Source organism: Mustela nivalis, assembly GCF_964662115.1.
Source record: "Mustela nivalis genome assembly, chromosome: 16".
NCBI classification, from domain to species: Eukaryota; Metazoa; Chordata; class Mammalia; order Carnivora; family Mustelidae; genus Mustela; species Mustela nivalis.
The window spans coordinates 3,967,353-3,993,449 of record NC_139035.1 but is presented as its reverse complement, the minus strand read 5'-3'; the positions used below and the strand labels follow the sequence as shown (position 1 = coordinate 3,993,449).

At 40.9% G+C, this 26,097-nt stretch overlaps 1 protein-coding gene across 5 annotated transcripts in view; it reads right to left on the bottom strand.

The window, feature by feature from the left end:
• The window catches only part of DNM3 (dynamin 3), a 536,286-nt gene that overhangs the window by 85,276 nt on the left and 424,913 nt on the right, over positions 1 to 26,097 (bottom strand). For 4 of the 5 annotated variants that reach the window (XM_082702687.1, XM_082702685.1, XM_082702686.1 and 1 more), the window contains one exon: positions 16,902 to 17,013. In XM_082702687.1, coding sequence (XP_082558813.1) covers positions 16,902 to 17,013 — 112 coding nt within the window. Of the gene's footprint in view, positions 1 to 9,492; positions 9,505 to 16,901; positions 17,014 to 26,097 lie in introns of all 5 variants that reach the window. The other variant, XM_082702691.1, reaches the window with a different exon arrangement.

Below are 26,097 nucleotides of genomic sequence, written 5' to 3'. Positions count from 1 at the left end.
TCACTTACGTCATCCAAATAGAGTACCAACAAGGAAACAGTTTGGTTTTTTTTTTTTAATAAAGATTTTTTTTTATTTATTTGACAGAGATCACAAGTAGGCAGAGAGGCAGGCAGAGAGAGAGAGAGGAGGAAGCAGGTTCCCCACCGAGCAGAGAGCCTGATGCAGGGCTTGATCCCAGGACCCAGAGACCATGACCTGAGCCGAAAGCAGAGGCTTTAACCCACTGAGCCACCCAGGCATCCCAGAAACAGAGATTTGGAATGACACCCTAGATCAGATGGATTTAACAGATACATTCACAACATTCAATCCAAAAAGAGCAGAATACACAATCTTTTGAAGTTAACACAGAACTTCTCCAGAACAGATCACATATAAGGCTACCAAAAAAACAACAAATTCAAAAAGACTGAAGTAATACTATACATCTTTTCTGACCACAGGGCTATGAAACTAGAAATCAACCACAAAAAAAAGGTCTGGAGAAAGCACAAATAACGTGGAGGTTAAACATGCTACTAAATAATGAATGGGTCAACCAAGCAACCAAAGAAGAAATAGAAAATTACATGGAGCCTGCCTGCCTCGCTCAGTCCACGGAGCATCTGACTTTGCACCTTAGAGTCGTAAGTTTGAGCCCAGGTTAGGTGTAGAGAGTACTTAAAAAAATTTTGTTTTTTAAATTACCTCAAGGAAAATGAAAATGAAAACACAATGGTATAAAATCTCTGGGATGCAGCAAAAACAGTTTTAAGAGGAAGTTGATAGCAATACAGGCTTACCTTAAAGCAGCAAGAAAAGTCTCACATACACTACCTAAACGTACACTTAAGGAGCTAGAAAAAGAACAAGCATAACCCCAAACCAGCAGAAGGAAGGAAATAATAAAGATTAGAGCAGAAATAAATGATATTGAAACTAAGAAAATGATAGAACAAACCAATGAAACCAGGAGCTGGTTCTTTGAAAAGATCAGTAAAATTGATAAACCTTGAGCCAGACTCATCAAAATAAGAGAGTTTCATTTCACAAAAGAAAGAGGGAACATAACAACCAAATACCACAGAAATACAAAGGATTGTAAGAGAGGATCACGAAAAATTGTATGCCAACAAATTGGTCAACCTAGAAGAAATGAATAAATTCCTAGAAACATAAACTGTCAAAACTGAAGCAGGAAGAAACAGAAAATTTGAACAGACCAATTACCAACAATCAGTAAATAAAAAGCTGCCAATGGGGACACCTGGGTGGCTCAGTTGGTTAAGCAGCTGCCTTCGGCTCAGGTCATGATCCCAGCGTCCTGGGATTGAGTCCCACATCGGGCTCCTTGCTCAGCGGGGAGCCTGCTTCTCCCTCTGCCTCTGCCTGCCATTCTGTCTGCCTGTGCTCGCTCTCTCCCCCTCTCTCTCTCTGATAAATAAATTAAAAAAAAAAATCTTAAAAAATAAATAAATAAATAAATAAAAAGCTGCCAATGAACAAAAATGCAGGACCAGAAAGTTTCACAGGTAAATTATGCCAAACATTTAAAGAAGAGTTAATACCTATTTCTTCTCAAACTTTTCCAAAAAATAGAAGAGGAAGGAAAACTTCCAAATTCACTTTATGAGGCCAGCATTACCCTGATACCAAAACCAGATAAACACACTATATTAAAAAGAGAACTACAGGCCAACATCCCTGATGAATACAGACGAAAAAATCCTCAACAAAATATTGGCAAACTGAATCCAACAATACAATTGTTATATACAATCATTCACCAGGCTCAAGTGGGATTTATTCCTGGGATGCAAGGGTGGTTCAATATTTATAAATCAATCAATATATTACATCAATAAGAAAAGAGAAAATTAATATGATCATTTCAATAGACACAGAAAAAGTATTTGACAAAGTACAACATCCATTCGTGATAAAAATCCTCAACAAAGTAGGTTTAGAAGGAATATATCTCAACATAATAAAGGCCATATATGAAAAGCACACGGCTAACATCATACGTAATGAAGAAAAACAGAGTTTTCCCCCAAATGTCAGGAACAATACAAGAAAGTTCACTCTCACCAGTTTTACTCAACATAGTATTAGAACTCTTGGCCATAGCAATCAGACAACAAAAATTAAAAAACATCCAAATTGAAACTATGGAAAGAACCTAGATGTCCATCAACAGATGAATGGATAAAGAAGATGTGAAATATATATACAATGGAATACTACACAGACATCAAAAAAAATGAAATCTTGCCATTTGCAAGGACGTGGATGGAACTAGAGGGTATTATGCTTAGCGAAATTAAGTCAATCGGAGAAAGACAATTATATGATCTCCCTAATATGAGGAATTGGAGAGGCAATATGGGGAGTTTGGAGGGTAGCAAAGGAATAAATGATACAAGATGGGATCGGGAGGGAGACAAATCTTAAGAGACTCTTAATCTCACAAAACAAACTAAGGGTTGCTGGGGGGAGGGGGGCGAGGAGAGGGTGGCGGGTGATGGACACTGGGGAGGGTATATGCCATGGTGAGTGCTGTGAAGTGTGTAAGCCTGGAGATTCACAGACCTGTACCCCTGGGGCTAATAATACATTATATGTTAATAAAAAATAAACAATTAAAAACAAACAAACAAACAAACAAACATCCAAATTGGTAGGGAAGAAATAAAACTTCCACTGTTTGCAGATGATATGATAGTATCGTAAGTATGAGAAAACCTTAGAGATTCTACCAAAAAACTACTAGAATGTATAAATGAATTCAGTATGGTTGCAGTATACAAAATCAATGTACAGATCTCTTTTCTATTTCTATACACTAATAGTGAAGCGGTGGAAGGGAAATTTTTAAAAAGCCCATTTACAACTGCACCTAAAATAATAAAATACCTAGAAATATATTTCATCAAAAGGTAAAAGACCTATACCCTGAAAACTATAGACATTGATAAAAGAAATTGAAGATGACACAAAGTAATGGAAAGATAGTCCAGGCTCATAGCCTGGATGAACAAATACTGTTGAAATGTCTATACTGCCCAAAGCAATCTACACATTTAATGTAATCCCTATCAAAATAACTTTTTTTTTTTCACAGAACTAGACCAGACAATACTAAAATCTCTGTGGAACCACAAAAGACCTGCAATAACCAAAGCAATCTGGAAAAAGAAATAAAGAACCGGTATCGTAATTTCAGACTTCAAATTACATTGCAAAGCCACAGTAATCTAAACAGACACAAAAACAGACACATAGACCAACAGAGAAGAATGGAAAGCCTAGAAATAAACCCCCAATTATATGGTCAATTAATCTTCGATAAAGGAGGCAAGAATATGCAAGGGGCAAAAGAGAGTCTGTTCAACAAATGGTGTTGGGAAACCTGGACAGCTATAAGCAGAAGAATGAAACTGAACCACTTTCTTACACCACACACAAAATAAACTCAAAATGGATGAAAGACTTAAATGTGAGACCTGAAACCATGAAAGTCCTAGAAGAGAGGACAGGCACTAATTTTCTGGCATTGGTCATAGCAATATCTTCTAGATATGTTTCCTGAGGCAAGGGAAACAAAAGCAGAAATAAACTATTGGGACTACATCAAAATAAAAAGCTTCTGTGCATCAAAAGAAATGGCCAACAAAACCAAAGACAACCTACCAAATGGGAGAAGATAAGAAGATACCAAATGACATATCCAATAAAGGGTTAGTATTCAAATTAATAAAGAACTTATACAACCCAATACACATTTAAAAAAAAAAAAAACACAACAATGAACCAGTAAAAATGTGGGCAGAACACACGAACAGACACATCTCCAAAGAAGACATCCAGATGGCCAAAAGACACATGAAAAGATGCTCAACACCATTCAATAACAGGGAAATGCAAATCAAAACCACAATGAGATACCACCTCACACCTGTCAGAATAGCTAAAATCAAAAATTCAAGAAACAAGTATTGAGGAGGAGGAGGAGGAGAAAAAGAAACCCTCGTGCACAGCTGGTGGGAGCACAAACTGGTGTAGCAACTGTGCCAGAGCGTATGAAGCGTCCTCAAAAAAATCGAAAATAGAATTACTCGACGATCCAGTAATCATGTTAGTGGGTATTTACTCAAAGAAATCAAAAACACTCATTTGAACGGATATATATGCACCCCTATGTTTATTGGAGAATGATTTACAATGGTGAAACTACGGAAGCAGCCCAGGTGTCCATCAACAGGTGAATGGATATACATGTGGTGTACGTACAAGGGAATATTATTCAGTCATAAAAAAGAACAAAATCCTGCCGTTTGCAGTAACATGGATGGACTAGAGACTAAGTGAAATGAACCAGAGAGAGACAAATACCATTTGATTTCATTCACATGTGGAATTTAAGAAACAAAACAGCAAACAAAGGGGAAAAAAAGATATAGGCCGACAGGTGATGGGGGATTAAGGAGCACCGTTGTCTGGATGGGCACCAGGTGATGTATGGGACTGTTGAACCACCATACTCAATCACTACATTGTACATGTGGAACTAATATACATTAACATGGTATTTTAACTACATTGGACATAAAATTTTAAAAAGAATACTCAGAATATGTCAAAAAAAAGCTACGAAAACAAAATTATTCTCATCAACTAGAGTGAAGTCACTTATTTTGAAAACAATGGAGGAAATAAAATCTATACATAAGGCCCATATACCCTTCAGAAGGCCCCCTCCTACCACCCACTGTGAGCTCTCCCAGCAAGTCTGTCTGGCAAGATTAATAAATTTGGAAACCTAATATAGATCACAACTTACTTTCAAAGTCTTCTGCCTCCAATTGAACTGCCTTTTGCTCCAGCTGATTAAGATAAAAGTTCAGTGGGGGGTGGGGGAGAGAGTGTTCAAAAACTAAGCTTTAAGCAATGGTCTTTTAACATAGGTTTGCCAAAAAAGAAGCAAAGGCTTATTGGTGTTGCGAAGATTGAGACAGACCATTCATTTTTATATGCACATGGAACTAAAATAACACTTCGAGGCCAGTAAGTTTTCATCTTTTCTCTTCACTTTAATGAGAGTCTTATTGGGTTATGCATAAATTAAGCAAATCAGATGGGCTCAGCCTATATGTTATTCAAAGAAAATAGAAAACCCTAGTGGAGCTCATGATACCTAAAGTGCTTAGAATGTTCTTATTTGTACTTACACATACTTTAAATATTATGAAGGAAATCTACATTATTGCACTGTATTGTCTGGTTCTTTATAGGTTTGGTGATGGGTTTTCAGGGTTATCTATAGTCTCTCAGCTTCAACCAAAGGCAAGAATTTAGGAGTTCAAGGCCTGGCGTAAGAGACAGGACAAATTATCATGCATTTAACATCTAAATTTTTCAGTATGATATATTTTTGGTGATATTTGATCTGGCACACCCTATCTTTGCAAATGACTTCTGGAATCCAGTGGATCCCCAAAATAAATACTCAAGGTAATAACTACTTATTTTTTTTCAAGATTTTATTTATTTATTTGACAGAGAGAAATCACAAGTAGATGGAGAGGCAGGCAGAGAGAGAGAGAGGGAAGCAGGCTCCCTGCTGAGCAGAGAGCCCGATGCGGGACTCGATCCCAGGACCCTGAGACCATGACCCAAGCCGAAGGCAGCGGCTTAACCCACTAAGCCACCCAGGCACCCAACTACTTTTCTTATTAATGGAGGCCAACCGTGTCCACTTGTCTTGTTGAATATGTTCGGAAATCACCAAAGTATTTTTTAAATCTAAAAACAAGTGTTTAAATCTGATTTTCCTTTCTTTTCTTAAACAGCAAAGCCCTCCAATATGTGTTCCATTGTTGCATTTAACTTAACCAGAATGTAACACTTAGTTTAAAAAAAAAAAAAAAACTGTTTTAGCATGTTTTGGTTCTATTTCTCCTTTTCAAATGTTCCTTCTCTCTAAACGAGGTGGTCAACTTAATACTTCTGCCAGAAAAAATTTAAGAATCCTATAGTTTAAGAAGACTGAAGTAAAAAAGGAGTAGATCTCTCTTTCAAAAGATTCATAGAGATTAACTATAGCTTTTCCCCATAACTTGAAATTTTTTTGAAGCATTCATTTCTGGATTCAGCAGGATTTCTCTCTCTCTCTCTTTTTTTAGTTTTCATTTATGTTTCTGTACCAACGTCATTAATAAACTTGAGAGCTTTTGTTATAGAATTTTATTCCTTACTATTTTAAGTATTTCTTTACCTGTAATTTGCCCTATCAAAGATTTTCAACAACCTGAAGTCTTTAATAAAGAAATAAAATTAAAAGTCTATTATATTCCTAGAAATGCCTACCAAGAGAGGGCATCAAATTAAATAAGGAAATTAAATGTCTTCTTTCTAGGACAAGAGACATGGAGATTACGTTTGACCTGAAGGCCTCAGTTCTGCAAATGACTTTTTTCTATTTGTGTACAACAAATTAAGAAAAAGAACAAAAACAACATCTCCCGACCCCATTACTGTACATATGTTTTCACATTCCCCAAAGTGACTCATGAAGTCCCAGACTGTCTCCCTCATGCAGACATGGTCTTGGAATCCACAGTTCAGGGAAACCCCTCTGAGGAGGAGACAGACTCTACCCTAAGCAATTCAGAGTATCACTATGCCAACAGAAAAACATTTTCAAAAGGAAAAATAAGTAACGGGCCTGGAAGGATTATTTTTTTTTTTTTCAAGCAACTGTGATCTCTGCAGAAAAGGAAAATATGCTTTTTAAGGAAAAATAACAAAATACATACAATTGTTTAAAGAGGAATATGAACCTGGATGTATCACTCCCTCATAATATAAATCTAAAGGTGCATCTATCATGAAAGTTTGCTTCCTTGGAGTTTAGAGGGTTAGATCCTAAACCCAAAGTATAACCTAATGGACAATGAAGCAGATCAGCTTAGTTGTTACTGAGAAAATGAACAGTAGCTTATTCCATATACTTCAGAATATACACCTACTTGTGTGTGTGTGTTTGCACATAATGTATGTGGGATGATGAATTCATTCACCCTGCTCTAAAGAAACATTGATTTAGCAGACTTCATTCTCATTAGAGTCTGGTTAATATCATAAATAATAAAATGCCATTCCCTAAGTAAACAATTAGCCATTGTGAGTCTAAAATGAGTCACCTTTTACAGCTGGCTCACGCACAGGGCAGGCAACAAGTTAGGTATGTTGCCTTGGGGACAATTCAGAACAAGCATTCCAGAATCAGAGGGAAAAAAGAATCTCATACTCTCCTTTTGAAGACTCCAGATCTATACTCTGGAGACAGCACAGCTTGTATTCCAATGTTTTCCATTTATACTGAAATTCTAAGCGCACGGAAAATAGCATGCAGATGGGCTGTTTGTGATTTCAGGAGGCTCATTCGTGCCAGAGCACATGGTCAGTATAATGATCGGATTTTAAAAGTATTAGCATTGCAGTTTTCCACCATTCATAACATAAACAATAAAAAATTAAGGCATAAGGGCAATAAATACCAGAACCTCCAAAGTAGCCACTCTTCTATTAAAAACCAAAACCCTCGGTGCCCAGGTCTTTAACACTCCTCAGCTGAGCCTCTGGCACCTGAGGACACCCCCTCAGAGTCTTCATGATGCAGATGGTGGCTCCAGGACCCTGAAGACCACGGAAAGTCTTCTGCAACATCCTGGACGTACCCGTAGGAGCAGCAGCTTAGATGGCGGGGTTTCACTGCTATTGCACTATAATTATCTGAAAATTGGTAAACTCTATTAAAGCGAACATCGCCCAGAAGAACTTGACCAAGAAGACACAATAAATGGACAAGTCCTTTAGAGAAGTATTTTCTTTTGGGGCTTTTACAAAACCCTGTAAGGTATCAGCGAATCACTAGGAAAGAGGCAAATCATTAATGCTTTTCGAGTGGTCTAAGGGTTAGCACTCCCCCCAGAACGTCAGCAGCTGGCTCCCGGATCATCAGTCAGCGCACGCATAATTAGCTCATGGTACTTAACAAACAAACGAGAGATGGAGCCCATGAAATTCTAGATAAGAGACTCGATAGAAACGACCAGATCAGACATATTTACTACCCAAGAACTGAAATACATCATAGGCTGTAAGAACCAAAATATGAGTTTCTATATTTCGTTCAAATGTTTTTTTTTCTAACAATGGTAGTATTAGGGTAGACATAGTATCCTTCACTTTGTGTAAGAAAGCTCTAATTTCATAAGCTACCTGGCGTTTTTAAAACATGGAGAGAATTTACTGCCTCTTTTGTCACAAATGTCTATCTCGTACTTCTCTTGTAGTATTTTTAACTTTATTAAACATTATTACTTGGGTCACAAGCAGTTCTACCCAGACATAAATTCATAAAGTGACACATTTTCAATACCAACCACGACTTCAACATGTTCTATAACAGCACATTCCATCAGATTAAACTGCAAGATTTCCCACATTTGTTTTACATTCTATACGTATGGCTTATGAACAGCAATTTTGATGAATTCCAGCTGGCTTAAATATGCAGGCAGCCCCTTATAGAACAGATTCTTTTCAATTCCTATTGTATTCAATGAAGCCCATTTTAAGTGGGCCACCTGGTAGGATGAAACACTAATAGTTCTCCACAGAAAACAGGAAAAACAAATCACCCTGCTCAACTTAAGACCATCTTGCCTAACTACAAGTGAGAAGTAGTTCCAATCTTCTGGGAGAACTGAATTTAAATGCAAACAAGCCAGCCACTGTACAGATGAGTACAATGCTCGTTTCTCTAACAGCAGTGACAACACTAAGATAATTTTCACCATCGGTGAGTGTTGCTCGGTTTCACAAATCCACCAGCACACTCGGCCGCCTTCTCCATGCCCCACACCCTCCTGCTTCCGTCCAGCTGGAACGCATCAGGGAGCAGACGCCAAGTCAAATGAGGAACCCCCCCACCCCCCCATCCATTTAAAGGCCCCTTCAAAGCCCGAGCCCCGATCTAGTTCACTTGCACCAGCACAGCCAGCCGTCCTGCTATTTAAGACTTCAGCTTGGGGCTTTTATAACTGCACGTTAATGTGAGAGCTTTGATTTCTGGTCAAAAACGTCGCTGCCCTGAGTTCCATGAGATTGCTGCGCCCTTTCTGTGGGAGAGCCCTTATTATTCAATCTTCATACTCTTTGCTCTCGCTGTCGACCTCCTTCCTTCTATCACCAACCTCTCGGAACCCCCCGACAGCCAGCCCTGAGGAACCTAACACTGCCCTTCCCAAAGGTCAAAACGGAGCAGCCCTTAGGGTAGCCCCGACGCGTACTTCCCCCGGAATGTGCAAGGCCTAGACCACCGGCGCGCGGCTACACACAACGGTCTTTGCAACGTGCACAGCAACGCTCTTGCCAAGGTACATGCGGCGGGGGAGTGGGAGCTGGAGAGCAGGAGAAGCCACAAAGGGACAAAGAACTTACTTTGTTGTTCCCCTGTGCACGCAGCCGCAAGGAAGGAAAAAAAAAAAAAAAAAAAGAAATACGTTAAACATACACTTATTTAAAGATTCTAAGGTTTTTCACGCTAGAACAAAATCAAAACAAATAATTTATCCGCTGACGTCCCGTACATGCATACGACACCCAGAGCCCGCGGGCAAATCAAAGAATCCACTTATATGAAATGAAATCATGTATTTATAACGGCAGAAAATCATGACCGAGATCTCCCCCGTTCTTTCTACCCGGAATCCCGGAGTATGGGAACCGGGCCCAAAAGCCCTGGTTTGAGCGGGAAATGAGTGACCGTCAGCACGAAAGGCAGAACAGCCCGCGTGTCCGCTTGCCCGTCCCGACGGCCGTCCTCCGACAGCCAAGCCGCGGAAGACTTCGTCAGCCGGGCGTTTCTCAGCAGACACCGCGCGCGTGGTCTCCAAGAAGGTGGAAGAAGAAAGGGACAGCGCGGGGGCAAAGGAGTGGGTGGTTCTGGGGAGACGCGGTACGCGGGCCGAGTCACGGGCGCACCCGCGCGTCCTCCACTTCATAAACTGCGTCCTGTCTCGGGCGGGCTCCCGTGCGGGGACGAGGGGGCCCCAGCTGTAGAGCGGGGACGAGGCCACAGTAAACACCGGGCCGCGTTCAAGAACATGGCTCTGGAAGGTCAGTCGCCGACACACGCAGTCCTTTCTGCAAGAGACACTCGGACGGAGACGCGGAGCGCGGCCCGCGACAGGCGGCGGCCAACGGCTCTGCGGCTCCCCCCGAGCGGCGGGGCGGCGACTCATGTCGCACGACTTAACTCCCGCATGGACGAAAAATAAAGCGGCGATTCATTCCTCCCAGGGCAGCCCGAGTCCTTGCGAGGTCAGATCCTGCGGGGACGACGGGATGGGATCTGCGCAGGGAACAGACCGCGCTCTTCCCACGGGGCCTGGGGCAGCGGCTCGCTGAGGCGCAGGGGGAAGGGCTGTCAGGGAAGCGTGTGCAGGTGTGCGGCGGGCGGAGCGCGGCGGGAGACCCGGATGCGACGCCCACGGCGGGCGTGCGGGGAGACGCGCCGCACAGCGACTTTCCGACGGGGCAAGGCGGCAACCACGGGGGAGGGGATTTACTTAAAAACCGCGCCAAGGGGCGCCTGGGTGGCTCAGTGGGTTAGGCCGCTGCCTTCGGCTCAGGTCATGGTCCTGGGGTCCTGGGATCGAGTCCCGCATCGGGCTCTCTGCTCAGCGGGGAGCCTGCTTCCCTCTCTCTCTCTGCCTGTGAGCTCTGCCAAATAAATAAAATCTTTAAAAAAAAAAAAAAAAAAAAAACCGCGCCAAGCAGTGACTCCGGGGAAACGTCCCGTCCGAGGCCCGGCCGCGAGAACGCAAGTTTACGGACACTGAGGCGACAGCGGGGGGCAGCTTCGTGGCGTGGGGCGTCGCCCTGGCGTCGCCGTTCCCATCCCCGGCCCTCGTGGGACACACGCACGGACACGAGGATGAATGAGGGGAGGAGGAAGCGTCTCTGGAAGGACACGCCAACCGTTCAGGGAGGCGGTGGAGATGCCCCGGAACTTCGTCAGGAGCAGAGCTCGGTCGGACGGTCAGAGAGTGACAGGACGCTGCTCTCCGGGGAGGGCGGCGCGGCGGCGAGTGCGCAGGCGCACGGGGGTCGCTGGGCCCCCGCCGCGCAGCTTCCGGTCTGCGGCAACGTTCGGGCGCAACCGCGTGGTCTGCGTGGGGGATACGGGGTTGCCCTGCTCTGAGGCCGACGGTTCTGCGTGTGGGGACAACGATGACGTCACAGGGCAGGGAGCCTCGATCCTTAACTACGAGAAACCCCCACGTGGAGGGCGCGGCTGGCTTGGCCATTTCTGGTTTCCTCCGGTCATTCCCCGACGGTGTCCTGCGCCGGCGGCCGGGGGGTGGACCGCACTGAGCCACCGCTCCCTCCGACGGCGACGGACGGCTCACCGCGGCCAGCGCCTCGCCGGAAGGACGGCGACACTGCAGAGCCGGCCACGTGGCGGCCTGACGTGCGGACGCGCCAGAGCGAGCGGCGGCGGCCGGGCCAGTGCAGGCCTCGTGCGTGTCGGTGGGGGCCGTGAGTGAGTGCGCGTGCGTGAGCGCGGGTCCGGCGACGCGACACCTCAGCAGGCCGGTGCGCGTCCCGCAGCCGTCTTCTCGCCCGCGGACGATGCGCAGACCCCCCTCCCCCGGCCAGTGATTATCCGCCACAGAGAAACCTTCAGTTTGAGTCTTTCCACCAAGAATGTCTGAAGTCCCCAAAGGCTTCGCTGATGGACTGGTTTCCAACTCCAAAGCCGCCCTAGAGGCGTTCACCGGGCCTGGCAAAGCCTGGAATCCGGAGGTTCACGTCCTGCCGCCTTTTCTCCTCACTTGACTCGTGCCTGGGGGCGGAGGACCGTCAGGCCGCAGAGCCAGCGGGAATCCCTCAGAAATCCTGACGTGCGCAATGTAACAAACAGGCAAGGCGGAGTTCGCACCACATTTATTTCCAGGGCGCCGCGTACTCTGAAGGCTGCTGCTTTCAGGAAGCCCGTGGGCCAGCACCAGAGGCCAGGCTCGTGGGTCCTCACTCTCCCCGACAGACGGCCCCCTGGGCTCACTCCTGACGGACAAACGGACCAACGGAGCCTTCCAAGCCGCCTGGCTCCAGGGCAGCCCGACCCCAAGACACCCCGTACACAATCCTGCCTCCTCGGCCAACACGTGAGGAAATTCTCCTTCACGTGCCCAAGTCCTGCTGGTACTTTGCAAAGAAAAATGAACCGCTACACTGGGAATTGGGGCTTCATGGACCATTAATAATTTTTAATCATAATAAAGGCTACGTGGCATTGAGCACATTCACCCACGGGCAGCAACAGTGCTCACTTAATCCTCTAAAGTCAGGCAGGGGAAGGTAGCATTATTCTGAGCTTAAGAAAAAGAATAAACAATTGAAGACCCAAGTAAGTTGCCTGAGCCACACGGCCAGTCAGTAGAAGCATCGGGATTCAAACGTGAGCAGGTCAGGCTTAAAGTCGGCCTCGTTTCTCTGCACACAAAATGTTCCAAAGAATTTGGAATTCTTTAGTGTTTATACACAATTTAAGTCATGCCGCTAGCTGACAGAACTGTGCCAGAAAAGTCCATCATTTTCTATGTCACGTTCTTTAGATATCTAGTGAAATCTACATTTATGCATATTCACACCTACTGATGCATGTACACACATTTTTTGCCTGTAAATAATCTTCTAAAAGTTCTTTGTAGCCTATGATACTGGCACACACATACTTTTTATCTCATCTTCATTAGTTAAAAAAAAACCCAAATACTATGAACTAATTCCATTAGGAACACCTTTACTTCAACATTTTGTAGCAATTCAATTATTTGACAATATAAAATTGTATAGTGGTTATAATTTTAATTTAATGGCCAAAGGAAAGAGTAGTTAAAGAACTAAAACTTTGCTAAATCCAAATTCAGATTTCAATACATTTTTAAAGTACTATGACTTCTCAGAAAGAGGACCTAACCACTCAACAGTGTCATAGTTGGAACCTAAATCCAGGACTCCTTATTTCCATTTTAGGGCCACACATCACACTGCTCTAATGTGAACTCTACATTTTCCTTTGGATCCAAAAAGATTAAGGGACAAAAGGTAATTAGAAAGTCCATATAGAAATCGAGTTGGGCTGTTGCCTTTTATACAGATATCCACTGTTGTGCTTACCACGTTGTAATTATTTATTTGTAGCCCTCTCTTCCACTAGACTTGAAACTCTTATAAAGTAAGAAGTGTATCTTTTTATATTAGAATTTATCAAGTCTACAATAACAGTGATGGATGAAGGCAAGGAAGGGAGAGAAGAGAGTGGAAGATAAAGAAAGAAAAAAAAAAACCCGTGAACACTCCAAGAGAAACAACCCGAGGGACAGAAAACACCAGGTAGCAGAGCCAATACTGTGATGCAAGTGACACAGAAACATTCCATCTTGTGGACATGATAGGAAAAATATAAGGAAAAGCATGTCATAAAAAGTGGGTAATCTTAGTTGAAAAAAACGTTTATCCAAAACCAAAATGGGGGTGATGGCTATTTATCAAAAGGAAGCCAAAATTACACAATTCTTAAAAATGATCTTTGTAGATGTTTCCCCAGTCAACATAGACGTGTTTTGTATAGAAAGCAGAACTTCTTGAGTCTAGACTTACGCCCACGAATGATAAATAAATGTTTCATTTTTAGAATAGTGATTGATTTGTTGTCAACTCAATGGTTTATTGATATAAAACCTAAATGACACACCAGAAGTCCTAAAAATTCACTTACAGAGAGACATCTGTTATTAGGTTAATCTGACTTTTTCATCAAATCCTTCTAAATTAGGAGTAACCGTACCCCAAAGTATCCTTCCCCCCAAATCGAAGCATGCTCACAAAATGAATGTTGACACAAGCATTCTACTCAGATTGCTTTCAGCAGTTAGCTGCCATTTAAAGTCTGAAAGTCAAGCAATCGTGTAATGTAACCTCCAGAACTACATGGTGCATAAGAAATGCAAATATTGTTTATGATGAAAACTGAGAAAAGCAATGTTCATGGCCTACTGCCAAGTTTCATTTCCTGTCGTGTCTTTAGCATATAGTAAAAAACCCCTTTGTCTCAACCTTCCAAGCAACTGTACCAAAAGCATATTTATAAACAAGAATGATGTAGAAAGAATCAAATAGATTGTGTAGGACAACTCTAGATTCGCTGGAAATTGAGTATTCTGATAAAAAATAGCCAATATTCCATTGACCGCCTGCTGGCGTGCAGAGCTATGGACACAGGAAAATCCAGATTTATGAAACACCGTTCACCAGAGATAGGGAGGTGATTTTACTTTTCTGAGACAGTTTTCCTTCGGAGGAGATGCATTACCTAATTTCTTTCAATAGCAAACTTGTCTAGTGCGTTTGATAAAAGCACGACTGAAAAAAAAAACTTTCACAAACATTACTGTTGCATGGTAGGAAAACATACGCCCATACATAAACATTTTATACAACCAAACATTATTTAGAAATAAAAAATAGCATAAAGTATTTATGATCTCATTGGGCTACACTATAATATCCACACTGAGCTCTCACCTACTTGTTGAAGAAAGCAGTCCATGATGAGAATGGTAATTATCATCACCACCATAAATGGAGTGCTTACTTGTGCCCATCTGTTCCATGCTATCCCTGCATTTTCTCTTAATCCTGTCAACCAAGCTATAGGAGACTCCTGAAATTTCCATTTTAGAAATGGCAATTTTGAAACAAAAAGGCTAGAGGTCTCACAACTTACATGCGAACTTCTAGAATTTCAGTCTCAGTAGTTTGACCCTAAAACCTCTGCTTGAACACAGGAGCAGCTTCCTATAATACCCTGCCACATAATTTTTTAGAGAATGTCCATCTTATCATGTCGTTAACTGGCTCGAACCCCTCAAAGGGCTTCCCATCTCACTCAGAACTCCGATGCTCTCCACATCCTTCACGACCAATATAATCTGCCCTGACCCTCCTCGTGGAAACCACCAATTGCTTTGGTTCTCCTTCGTTGTCTTCCAGACTCACTGACTTTTTGTTGCTGTTCTGAGACACTGAGCTGGCCTTGCCCTTGCTAGTCCTTTCCACAAATAGTCTCCCCTTCATTTCATTCACCCCCTTCCCTCAGGCGCCTCCTCAAATGGCAGCTCTTCAAAGGGGCTTTCCCTCACCATCTTTACTAAAACAAAGCTTACCCGCCCCTCTCTATCTGTCCCTTTAGTTTTCTTTATTTTTTATAGACTGCATCACTCTCTCAAAATCACACTAATTACACAGTTACTCGGTCACTTGTTTAATGTCTGCTCCTTGGGGATGGGACCTTATTGTTTACCTCGGGAGCACCAGTGCTCTGATTGGTGCTTGGAAAAAAGCATTGGCTCAACAGGAAATGGGGATTGAATGAATAAAAAATCAAGTATATGTATATTTTTAATATAGAATCTTAGTGAAACTAAACACAGTACCGTCAACGGAGAGGGAAGAGTAAGAGGAAATGATTAGAATTAATAACAAAAGTGTAAGTTGTCCTTCTAGTTTTTAAATGATTCCTCACATGCATTAGCTATGGAAGTAAATATGTACACAAATGGCAGAATTTGGGCAATTGTGGAAATCATACAGATACGTCTGTGTTTGGATATCACTGGCAAAGGGTCTTGTTTCACCTCGTTTGGAGGGCACAGGGCATGTGTGTGTGTGGGGGGGGGGGTCCGCTGTTTTAGGAACTGGCCAGGCAAGGGTAGGCAGGGATGGGGTTCAGAGGTCTACCTGTGAGCCATCAGAACAGCAACCGGGGAACATTTAGGCACAAATCCCCGATCATTTACGTCTGGAACTCTGTTAAATTCCAGTGCCCCCTCGGGGCTGTGGTCAAGTCTAAAGTTCCTCCAGAGATGCCTTAATTGTACCTCTTACGCCCATATTTCAGACTTTTTCTGAGAAGACTCTTCCTATGGGGCCTAGAAATGATCTGACTTGGGCATGGCGGGTCCCAGAAAGCGATCTAGAGCCAAGTTAGCGGCACGAGGGTGGAGCTGGACCCATTCCCCAAGGCTCGGTCTCAGCACCTGCGCTCCGAGGAGACGTCTGGACACAACATCTTACGGGGAACAGGGAGGAAGCAGCGAGAGCCGCGCACCTGCACCGTCGTCTGACGCTGTGTGTGCCCACATGGGGGGGGGGGGGGCGTCTGAAATTTAAATCCAGACGTTTCCCAAAGAACACAAAGAGAAGTTCTGTTTATTAACTTGAATGAGGGAAGTGATTTCAAACACTTGAAGTGTGTTTATAAAGATAAGTAGGAATGGCAATATAATGTTTTTCTTCTTTCACACTCCAAATAACATTAACCAGAGTTGGAATGCAGATAGAATTTTGCATTCAGGTACTACAGACATAAGAAAAGGACGGAGATTTTTATAACAATAAGTGCATATTTAAGGATATGAAATAGTGCTGGGACATGCTATACATACTATGACTAGATGAAGAATGTTCTTAATAGCTGAACACTAGGACAGGTGTGAAATACCACATAAAGGAAAATAAGATTTTAAGTTAAAACAAATCCTCTCTTGGTCTGAGATGACACACACTATGTTTTACGGCAGAGGAGGGCATTTTCTCTAACAAACAGACTGATAAATTTCCAGGAACTAATGGAGAGAAGAAATATAAGCAAAGTATTACTTAGAACGGCTCCAAACTAATTAAGTCAAAAGAGAACTAGCTTCTCCATTATCTGGTGTGTAGAATTACGTCTTAAGCATAGTTAATGATAGTAAAATACAAGATATAATGCAACTTACTAAAGATTTATCGGGATAAACCCCAGCTCTGAGGAGAGAAGCCTTCCAGCTGTCGACGTCCTCCTGTGAGTCACAGGCCAGCTCAAGGAAGCGATAGTCTTTGTACACATTCCTGGAATTAAAAAAAATAAAAATAAAATCATACTTTTAGTCTGGAACCAACTTCAAAATGATTTTATGTCATTGCAGACAACGATGAAACAAATGACAGTCCAAATGGATAATTCTCTGACAGTCACTGGAGGAAAACAGAAACAATCTACTGCATTTAAAATAATTAGCAAATTCTTATATTTATTATGTAATCTTTCTGAAACGTCACCTTACAGAATTCAGAGCCACTTGCACTGCTAAGCCATGGGAAGGGAAGGAAACAGAAATGCTCTCAAGATGATACACTCAGTGCCAGGGCAGCAGAATCGATCGGCTGTTGCCTAGTAATCAATCAATTTTCGGAAATTATTTGCTAGGCCTACGTGGCTCATAAAACTTTAAAAGGTGTGGCAATAATCTTAACTAAAATACTATTCTAGATTCAAAACAGAAACACTCATTGATACCGTGAAAAGAAAACCAAAAAACCCCAAACATTAACCACTATTCAACAGAGTGAAATGCCTGTAAAGTGCATATTGACAACTGGGATAATGTTGTAATTTTCTTTCTTTTCCTAACAGTAAAATAATACATGAGACATAATACATGTCCATTTAGAAAGATTTGGAAACTAGATAAAAGTATGGTGACAATCATCCATTTTTCACCGTTTACAGATAAACTTATTTTTTTATACTCTCATTCTGTCAGTCTTTCACACAGTTGAGGTCTCCCAACCCCCTTCTCTCTCTCCAAATCTGACTCCTTTTTTACTTACCATTCTACTTTGATGTTTATAAAGATGGCATAAGTAAATGCTTGAAGTGTATTTATAAAGATAAGTAAGAATGGCAATATAATGTTTTTCTTCTTTCACACTCCAAATAACATTAACCAGAGTTGGAATGCAGATAGAATTTTGCATTCAGGTACTACAGACATAACAAAAGGACGGAGAGTGTTATGGTTCGTTTACTTATGCCATCTTTATAAACATCAAATTAGAATGGCATGATATTCATTAGTATAAACGTATGATAATTTCCTTAATCTCTTTCAATTGTTAGATAATTAGGTAATTTCCTTTTTTTTTTATGATCAGAAATAATGCTTAAGTGAGTATTTTTATCCAAAAACTTTTCACACTTACTCCTCTTATTTTTGTAGGATAGATCCTTATCACTCTATAACTCTATAAACAGAGTTAGAGGATCAAACTTACAGTCATTTTTAAAGACACTGATATGCATTACCATTCACCCCTCCAGAAGAGATAATCCAATTCAGATGGATACCAGCAGAATTCCAGAAATTAGTCTTTTTCTCTTCTTATTCTCTTCCAGGGTATTCTCATTCATGCCTAAGAGCCTTTGTGTACAACTAACCTCGGATGGCTCAGAGATGGGTATCTCTTGCCCCTAGTGCCCCAGATCCACAGTGTTTACTGACTTCTCTGCTTGACTGTCTCAGATGCACCCTGCCACGAACAAATGAACAACCTTCCCCTCTCATACCCTCTTTCATTTGCCCCCCTAAAAAGTACACCTCCTGATCACACTATCACCCGCCCTCAAACGTCACTGCGGCCTCCCCACGGGGCTCCCGACATCACGGGGCTCCTTCCGATTTACTCTCCACACGGAATCCTCCGACCTCCTGAAATGGGAATCCGATGTTCTTACCCGTGGAGTCGAACACTCAATAGTCACCTGCTTTTAGGGAAAGACTACACTGTCTATCGTGGCCTTTCAAACCCTGCACAGTCTGGCCCATAACTCTTACCCTCCTTTCCAGCTTCTTTCCACACTCTGCTCTGCCTTGTTTTGTTTTGTTCCAGCCATTCTGGCTTCCTTTTGCCTCCCAAACGTGCCATGCCTCCTCCCAAGGTCTCTGAGTGTACCACTCTCTGCCTGTAGCTCTTTCCTTCTGCCCTCATTGCCCGACGAAGGCCTTCTCTTTCCTGAAATCCCAGGTCCTGTTTCTTTTCACCTGGCCGTCACAGCTCTTAATCACAGCTGTGAGTTCAGGATTATGTGTGGGTTTTCTTCTTTATTTCTTACTTATTTATTCACTTGCTTATTTACTTAGATACTGTCTATCTTCCTAACTAGCCCAAAAGCAGCAACATTAGGACAGGGAATGTACCATTTTTATGCTTCTCATTATATCCCCCAGGGGGTTCTGGGAAGACGATGACATAACCGTGCTCTGCTTCCCCTCCACTTCTAACTCAGGTCAAGCACATCTTCTTTTCTTGAGTGCAGTAGACTCTGGGACTCGTACTCCGGTACGGGGTGGCTAGATAGTTGTGGTACTTTCTTGCTCAGGGCTGAACAGAGCTTTGGGACCACAGCAGGAAAACTCTGAGGCAAGGACCAGCACGTACCATGCCTTGGGTTGGGCTGTCCCGCGTGGATCACAGGACTCCTGGGTGTCCCAGCCCTCTGGCCCTAAGGAGTGTGGGGGACTGAGTTTTTTCTACCCTAATGCAAAAGAAAGGTTCCCTCCCGGCGCCTCAATATGTAAACGGCCACTTGCCTACTTGGGGCCTGTACTGACTGGGAGGACCTGTGTCTTCCTGCCCTCACAGGACCAGTCCACTTAAAGTATCCAGTGGCTGGACCTGTGTCACAACGAACAAAGCAAAAAGCAAAACAAAAGGACACCTCACGGCCGGAGAAAGCGAGAATGAAGAGCGCAGTGAGAACAGCGTATCGGTGCAGAACCGCTGGGGAATGCAGAACAGGATTGGAAGGGATACAAGGAAAACCTCCTGAAACTAAACAAATACTATTTTTTAAGTCAAAATATTTAGTAGATAAGTTGAGGGAAAGGATGATGAACGTTGAGCCTAGAACGTTTCCAAGATCTTGCGGGAGAATTTTAAAAAATATAAAGATAGAGAAGACATGAAAGTGTGGCGGGAAGAACACCTAACCTGTAAACAGGAGGAGTGCCAGAAAAAGAAAGGGGAGGTGGGGGGAGAGAAATCATTATAAAATAGAAACGACTTTTTTAAAAAAATTCTTAACCTGATTTTTAAAAAAGATCTGAGTCTACGTAATTTAAGTACTATTTCATGTGTGCTTGATGAGAAAAGGTATCAAGCAGACATACATTTATACAATTCTTGAGCTCTGAAAAAAAATAAAACATTTAAAAGTCTTCTGTAAGGAGAGCGCAAGTTGCTTAGAAAAGAGAAAGAGGTAGACTGGCGCTGGTCCGACCAGGCAGAGGCACAAGGCGATGAAGAGGCATTCATGGTGTCCTAAGAGGACCGTAGAGGCCTATCCCCAGCTGGGACAACCCCACACCCCAAACTGAGAGGTGCCTAAGCAGGCAGGAGAGGACAGCTGCACCAAACGGACGTGCAGAGCATGGTCAAGGTGAGGAAAGGTTAAGAGGGAAAAAGACGGAACTTGCAACATCCGCAGAGTTAATCAAAATAAATAACGACTGACCATCTAAGAATATGCAGTAGAAGGGTTACAGAAAGACCCCTACAGTAAAAGAGACACACTATTCAAATAGTCTAAAAGTTGGGGGACGGTAGGAGGACCTAACAGTGCTCCCCAGGTCTTCTCTGATGGGTGCCGGGGCAGAGAGTGGGGCAGCAAAGGGATTCCAGGGGTCTCGTTGTTAGGAGAAGTGGGTGTGAGGAGAAGCAGAAGAAAGGGTTTGGGGGAGAAATATTTGATAATTTGCCTCATGGAAGGATAGGGCTATGTACTGGTGATGAATGAAAATGTTAATGAAATTAAATGTATGATAGAACTCTCAAATTAAAAACGAAGAAAAAGAAAGTATCAGTCTTTTGATTGTTAAAAAAATAAGAAAAAAAGGAGGAACAATAAGAAATTTTTATAAGATGGCAGGAATACATTTATGTATATTAATTATGAAATTAACGACAGTGGACTGAATTCTCTCAGCTAGTTAGTTAATTTAGGTTTAAAAAAGTTACATATTTTTTGGAAAAATAAAGAACAGAAAAGAGAAATCAGACAAGCACAAAACAAAGAATATAAATTTAAGAATGGCAATATTAATAATAGACAAGATAGAATTTAAAAGTACAGAACAAGATAAACAGTTTAAGAGCCCTAAATAGAATAAAGAGAAATATTATACAATGGTATAAAGTATAATTGTGAAGATTGGAAAATACTCATAAAACTGTATCATATTAAATAGTAGGGAAGGAAAGAAAGCAAATGCTACTGCGAGAACTTGTTATAAGTATGTAACCAATTAAAATATAAATATAGAAAAAATTTAATATGACACTTTTCAAATTGGACAAATATAGTGGACAAAAGTAAGCAAATAGAAGATAAAGATTTTTCATTATCCACAAAACATTTACAAAACTCAGTCTTACACTTGGACCTACACACATATACAATACCATATTTAAGAAACTTTAAAAAAGAGAGGTGCCTGGGTGGCTCAGTGGGTTAAGCTGCTGCCTTCAGCTCAGGTCATGGTCCGGGGATCCTGGGATCCAGCCCCGCAATGGGCTCTCTGCTCAGCGGGGAGCCCCTTTCCTCTCTCTCTCTCTCTCTGCCTGCCTCTCTGCCTCCTTGTGATCTCTCTCTGTCAAATAAATAAAATCTTTAAAAAAAAAAAAAGAAACTTTAAAAAAGAGACTACATAGATCACATTCTTTGATCACAAATAAAAAAAAATTCTAAAAAGAAGAGACCCCAAAACCCCTTAAATATATACTTAGATGACCTTTATATTACAGGAAAAAAAACAAAATAAAATTATAAATTGTTTAGAAAACAATAAAAATATAAACACATCATAGCCAACCAACGGAACACAGCAAATAATGTAGGAAAATTTATGATCTTAAATATGTTCATTATTTACAGAAAGGAGAAAAAAAGTCAATATTCATCTATAAGGATTATAAAACTGTGATAAAACGAAACAAGCCAAGAAGATGGAATTAACAGATTAAAACCAAAATTAATAAAATAGGAAATATAAAAATAACATAAAGATAATAAAGACATCCACAAATATTTTCCCCCTTATAAGAATAGATAATGCTAATTAAGGGAGAAAACAAAAATATACAAGATCTCAAATGAGAACAGATGGAATACATAACCACAAATAGAGAGAAGATGGAAAAAAATTAAAATCAAGTATTATAGGCAATCCTATATGGCAAAACTAAGAACCTAGAGGAAACTAGTAATTCCCTAAAAAATGTAAATTACCAAAATTAGCTCAAAATCCAGTGGCTTTAACAAAACACTACATAGGCTATACTTCTAAAACTTAGATATGGGAAAATAGTCCATTCATATTAGGAGAAAGCCTATAAAATATATAGGATACATTTTTTAATTGAGAAAATTACAAAAATCTTATTGAATGTCATAAAACAAGATCTTCATAAATGGAAAGACATATCTGAGTGTGTTGTTTGATTACACTATATTCTTAGGTCTTACAAAGTGACTAGTGCTAGTTGGTATTCAATTAATATTTATTGAATAACGAACATCATCACACCCATAAAGATAGTGACTATCATCTTTAAAATACCTTTGCATATTTTATAATTTTAAAAAAGTGATTTTCCATCAAAGCTTTAATATTTTTGTTAAAGAGGTAAGTATTTTAACATGTTTATAGAAGTGATATTCTTTGTTCTGATTTCATCATGATTAGAATGATTTCTCACTTTTTATTAATATTAATCTGACATAGCTTTGTCTCTTTTAATTTTTTACTTTTATCCATTTGTTTTACTTTTTAAAAAGATACATTGGTTGTAAATGCCAACAATATAGTTAGGTTTTCTTTTTCATCCCAATCTAAAAAGCACTGTCCATGATTAGGAAAGTCTGAATCCTGTTTATTCTTGCCATAGCTATATGGCTTGGTTTTACATTTGTCATTTTGACATAAGCTTATTTTTTTATGCTCCTCTTTCCTCGCTTATGTTGACAAAAGTACTGTCTTTTTTGACTTCTATATTTTTTAGTGGTTTTCGGTTCTACAGGTAAAAGATTATCTCCTTTTTAAAACAATTATCTTTAAGTTTTCTAAATCATCTCTGAATTCATTTTTATATATATGAAATTCAGAAATAAAACAGTAATTCCTGACTTCTTGAGGAATTTAAAAGGGTTTACTTTTTGTCACTTTATCTCACACATTTGCTAATCTATCAAGAAATATCTCAAATATTATTTCTGAATTATTGTTTTCACATCTCTTTAAGAGTTCACTTTTTTAGTTTAGTAAGCAATTTTGTTACATTTGCAAGCAATTATTTAAATGGAACTCTGTATGCTTAACTTGAATAAATATTTATCATTAGGCATCTTCTATCTGGACTTCCCCATCTGTAAATTCTTACTTGGACTCATTTTTTGAATTGGCTTCAAAGTAGAGTTGGCTATTTGGATTTCTGGTTGGCACAAGTATCCACATTTCTTGTGTTGATTCAGTGAGGAAGTAGAGAAGTTTCTTCTTGTCTTCCTGTTTAGCTCCATTTTTCTTTTTTTTTTTTCTTGTTTCTTTTTCTTAAAGATTTATTTATTTGACACACAGAGAGAGATAGTGAGAGCATAAGCAGGGGGAGCAGCAGGCAGAGGGAGAGGGAGAAGCAGGCTCCCCGCTGAGCAAGGAGCCTTGATGCGGGACTTGATCCCAGGACTCTGGGATCATGACCTGAGCTGGAAGCAGCCGCTTATCCGACTGAGCCACCCAGGTGCCCTGCTCCATTTTTCTTAATCAGGGAAAAGCATGCAATGGTCACGCATAAAATTTCAATCCAGTTCACTCTATGGCGTTTTGCAAATAGTTGATTAACATTGTTCCTTCCATCTCTGTTGTGTGTGATCTTTTGGATACAGCAAAGGACAGAGTAGGATAAAAGAAGCTTCTAATTTTTCACCATCTTAAAAGAGAAATCATTTCATTTCACCTTCATTAGAGACCCTGCGAAGTTGGTAGCAGAGATGTTTCATTGAGGAGACAGATTTTAGAGAGATCAAGTGACTCCCAACGTGGCCCAGCGAGTAAACGGCGCAGGGTGGGTCTACCACAGTCCTTGGCCTATGGCCTCCCCAAAACCAGTATTTGTCGAGTGAGCGGAGCAAATGAATGAGGGAACAGATGAACGAACGAAAGAGCTATGGAATGAACTGGGACCGTGTTTATGTTTAAAACCAACATTTTCTATCTTTGAGAGAATCCTTAACATTCCACAGAAAATCTAAGATTAAAAAGTCTGAAGGGAAAAACCACAACAAGCAGAATAAGCACTTTTAATGAAAAGTGGGACATATTTAAAGGAAATATATTCTCCAAGTAGGAAAGTTTACTGTTGTCCAATTTGAAAGGTCGTGTCTTTGCTATAGAGCCGAAAGGGTAAGAGATGATCTTGATAGAAATCAAAATTTAACAGTTTTTAATTATCTAATTACCTCTACCATAGCTTTTAGCTACCATTTAAGTTTCCATCTGAGGCATTTCCAGTGCACAGTGTGAGTCCCATTAAGATGTAAAAGGTACGGGGAAGGCAGAGCTGGACAAAGGCCACGGCAGTTTCTGGCCAGCCGGAAAGCACGAAAAGTGGCGAGGGTGCAGACTTTCCACATTCTCCGAGCAGATCTGAAGAATTCAGCTTTGGCCCATTCTCACTGACCTTTCTCCAGAGTATTTTCTTTCAGGGTCTCTTCACATGGAAAAATCTTGATTTTTTTTTTCCCCTCAAAGGAGAGCCAAATTCTTGAGAGGGAAAATAATTATCTGGTTGAAACATTAGAAGAGGGTCAAAGGCTTCTGGTGGCTTTGGCTGCTTCGTTTTTACCCATTTTCGAAGCCTCATCTTAGGCTGTGTCTAGACATCCAAGAAGAGTTGGATACAGGTCTAAAACACTGAACTGAGCTGATTTACTGGAAGTCTCATAAATTCTGCGGCTGTAGCTTCCAGGTTCTCACCACACGCTGTAGCTGTATAGATAACCCACAGCAATTTGTACTGACTGAAGTTTTTTGTTTAGTCTATTTCAACTGCAATCATGTAGGTATGAGCTTCTGAATGATTTCACTATGAAATCAAGCTGAACCACGTGTTTTATAGTTTGAAAAATAAAAGTTACCTCAACATTAAAAATGAGCATGAGTAATTTTATCCCATAGGTAAAAGGGTTTTAAGTGCTACAGTGAAGAGAACATGACCACACGATGAGTCTGTGTTTTGACGAGATATAGAACTTTCAGTCACGTGTCATAAGAATATCCTTAAGTATTAAAAATGTGAAGTCTAACTTGTTTACCTATGACATGTCTTTAAACATCTGGGTTCAGACACTATCTGTTCCTCAAGTCTTCTAAGTCTCCAAGCCAATTTTTTCAAATGTTTCTCGTATGAAGACAATTCTAGATAACATCCTTTAAATTTTTCTATGGATTTGCTCTATTTTAAAAGGATTTTCTGAAAGTGACACGCCAGCAACTGATCACCAATCTCCAGAGGCAAAATTAACTAGATGCAAGGAAGAAATGTGGTGGAATTTCTGCCTACTTTTCAGACTGTAAACTTTTACTACTGTAAGTAAGCACCAGCTAGGAGAATATAGTAAAGACCATGAAAAACACCTGTTGAAATCTAGAATATGCCACTTATTATCTTACAGGACATTTGGTAAGAAAACCTCTCTGAATTTCAGTTTACTCATCTATAAAATGGGGATAACACCAATATCTATCTTAGGCTTATAATGATAATAAAATAAGGTCACATGTGTGAATAGCTTGCTTAGAACAACGCCCAGCATCAGGTAAATATGCAGGTAAAATATACAAAATACAAAGTTACTATTATTCATTATTCTCACTGCCTTTAGGCCCTTTGGGCTTGATCTCCTATGAAACCAGATTTCTCCTGTACTATTTTAAAACAAAATAAAATTTATGTTTAGCATTACTACATTTCATCTAGTTAGTCTAGCCCATTTCCCAATTTGCTCAAATGCTCTGAATTCCAATTCTGGCAAGTACTATATTCACAATACTTCCAGGTTTGCATTGTCTGTATTTTTTATAATGACATAATATTCCCATT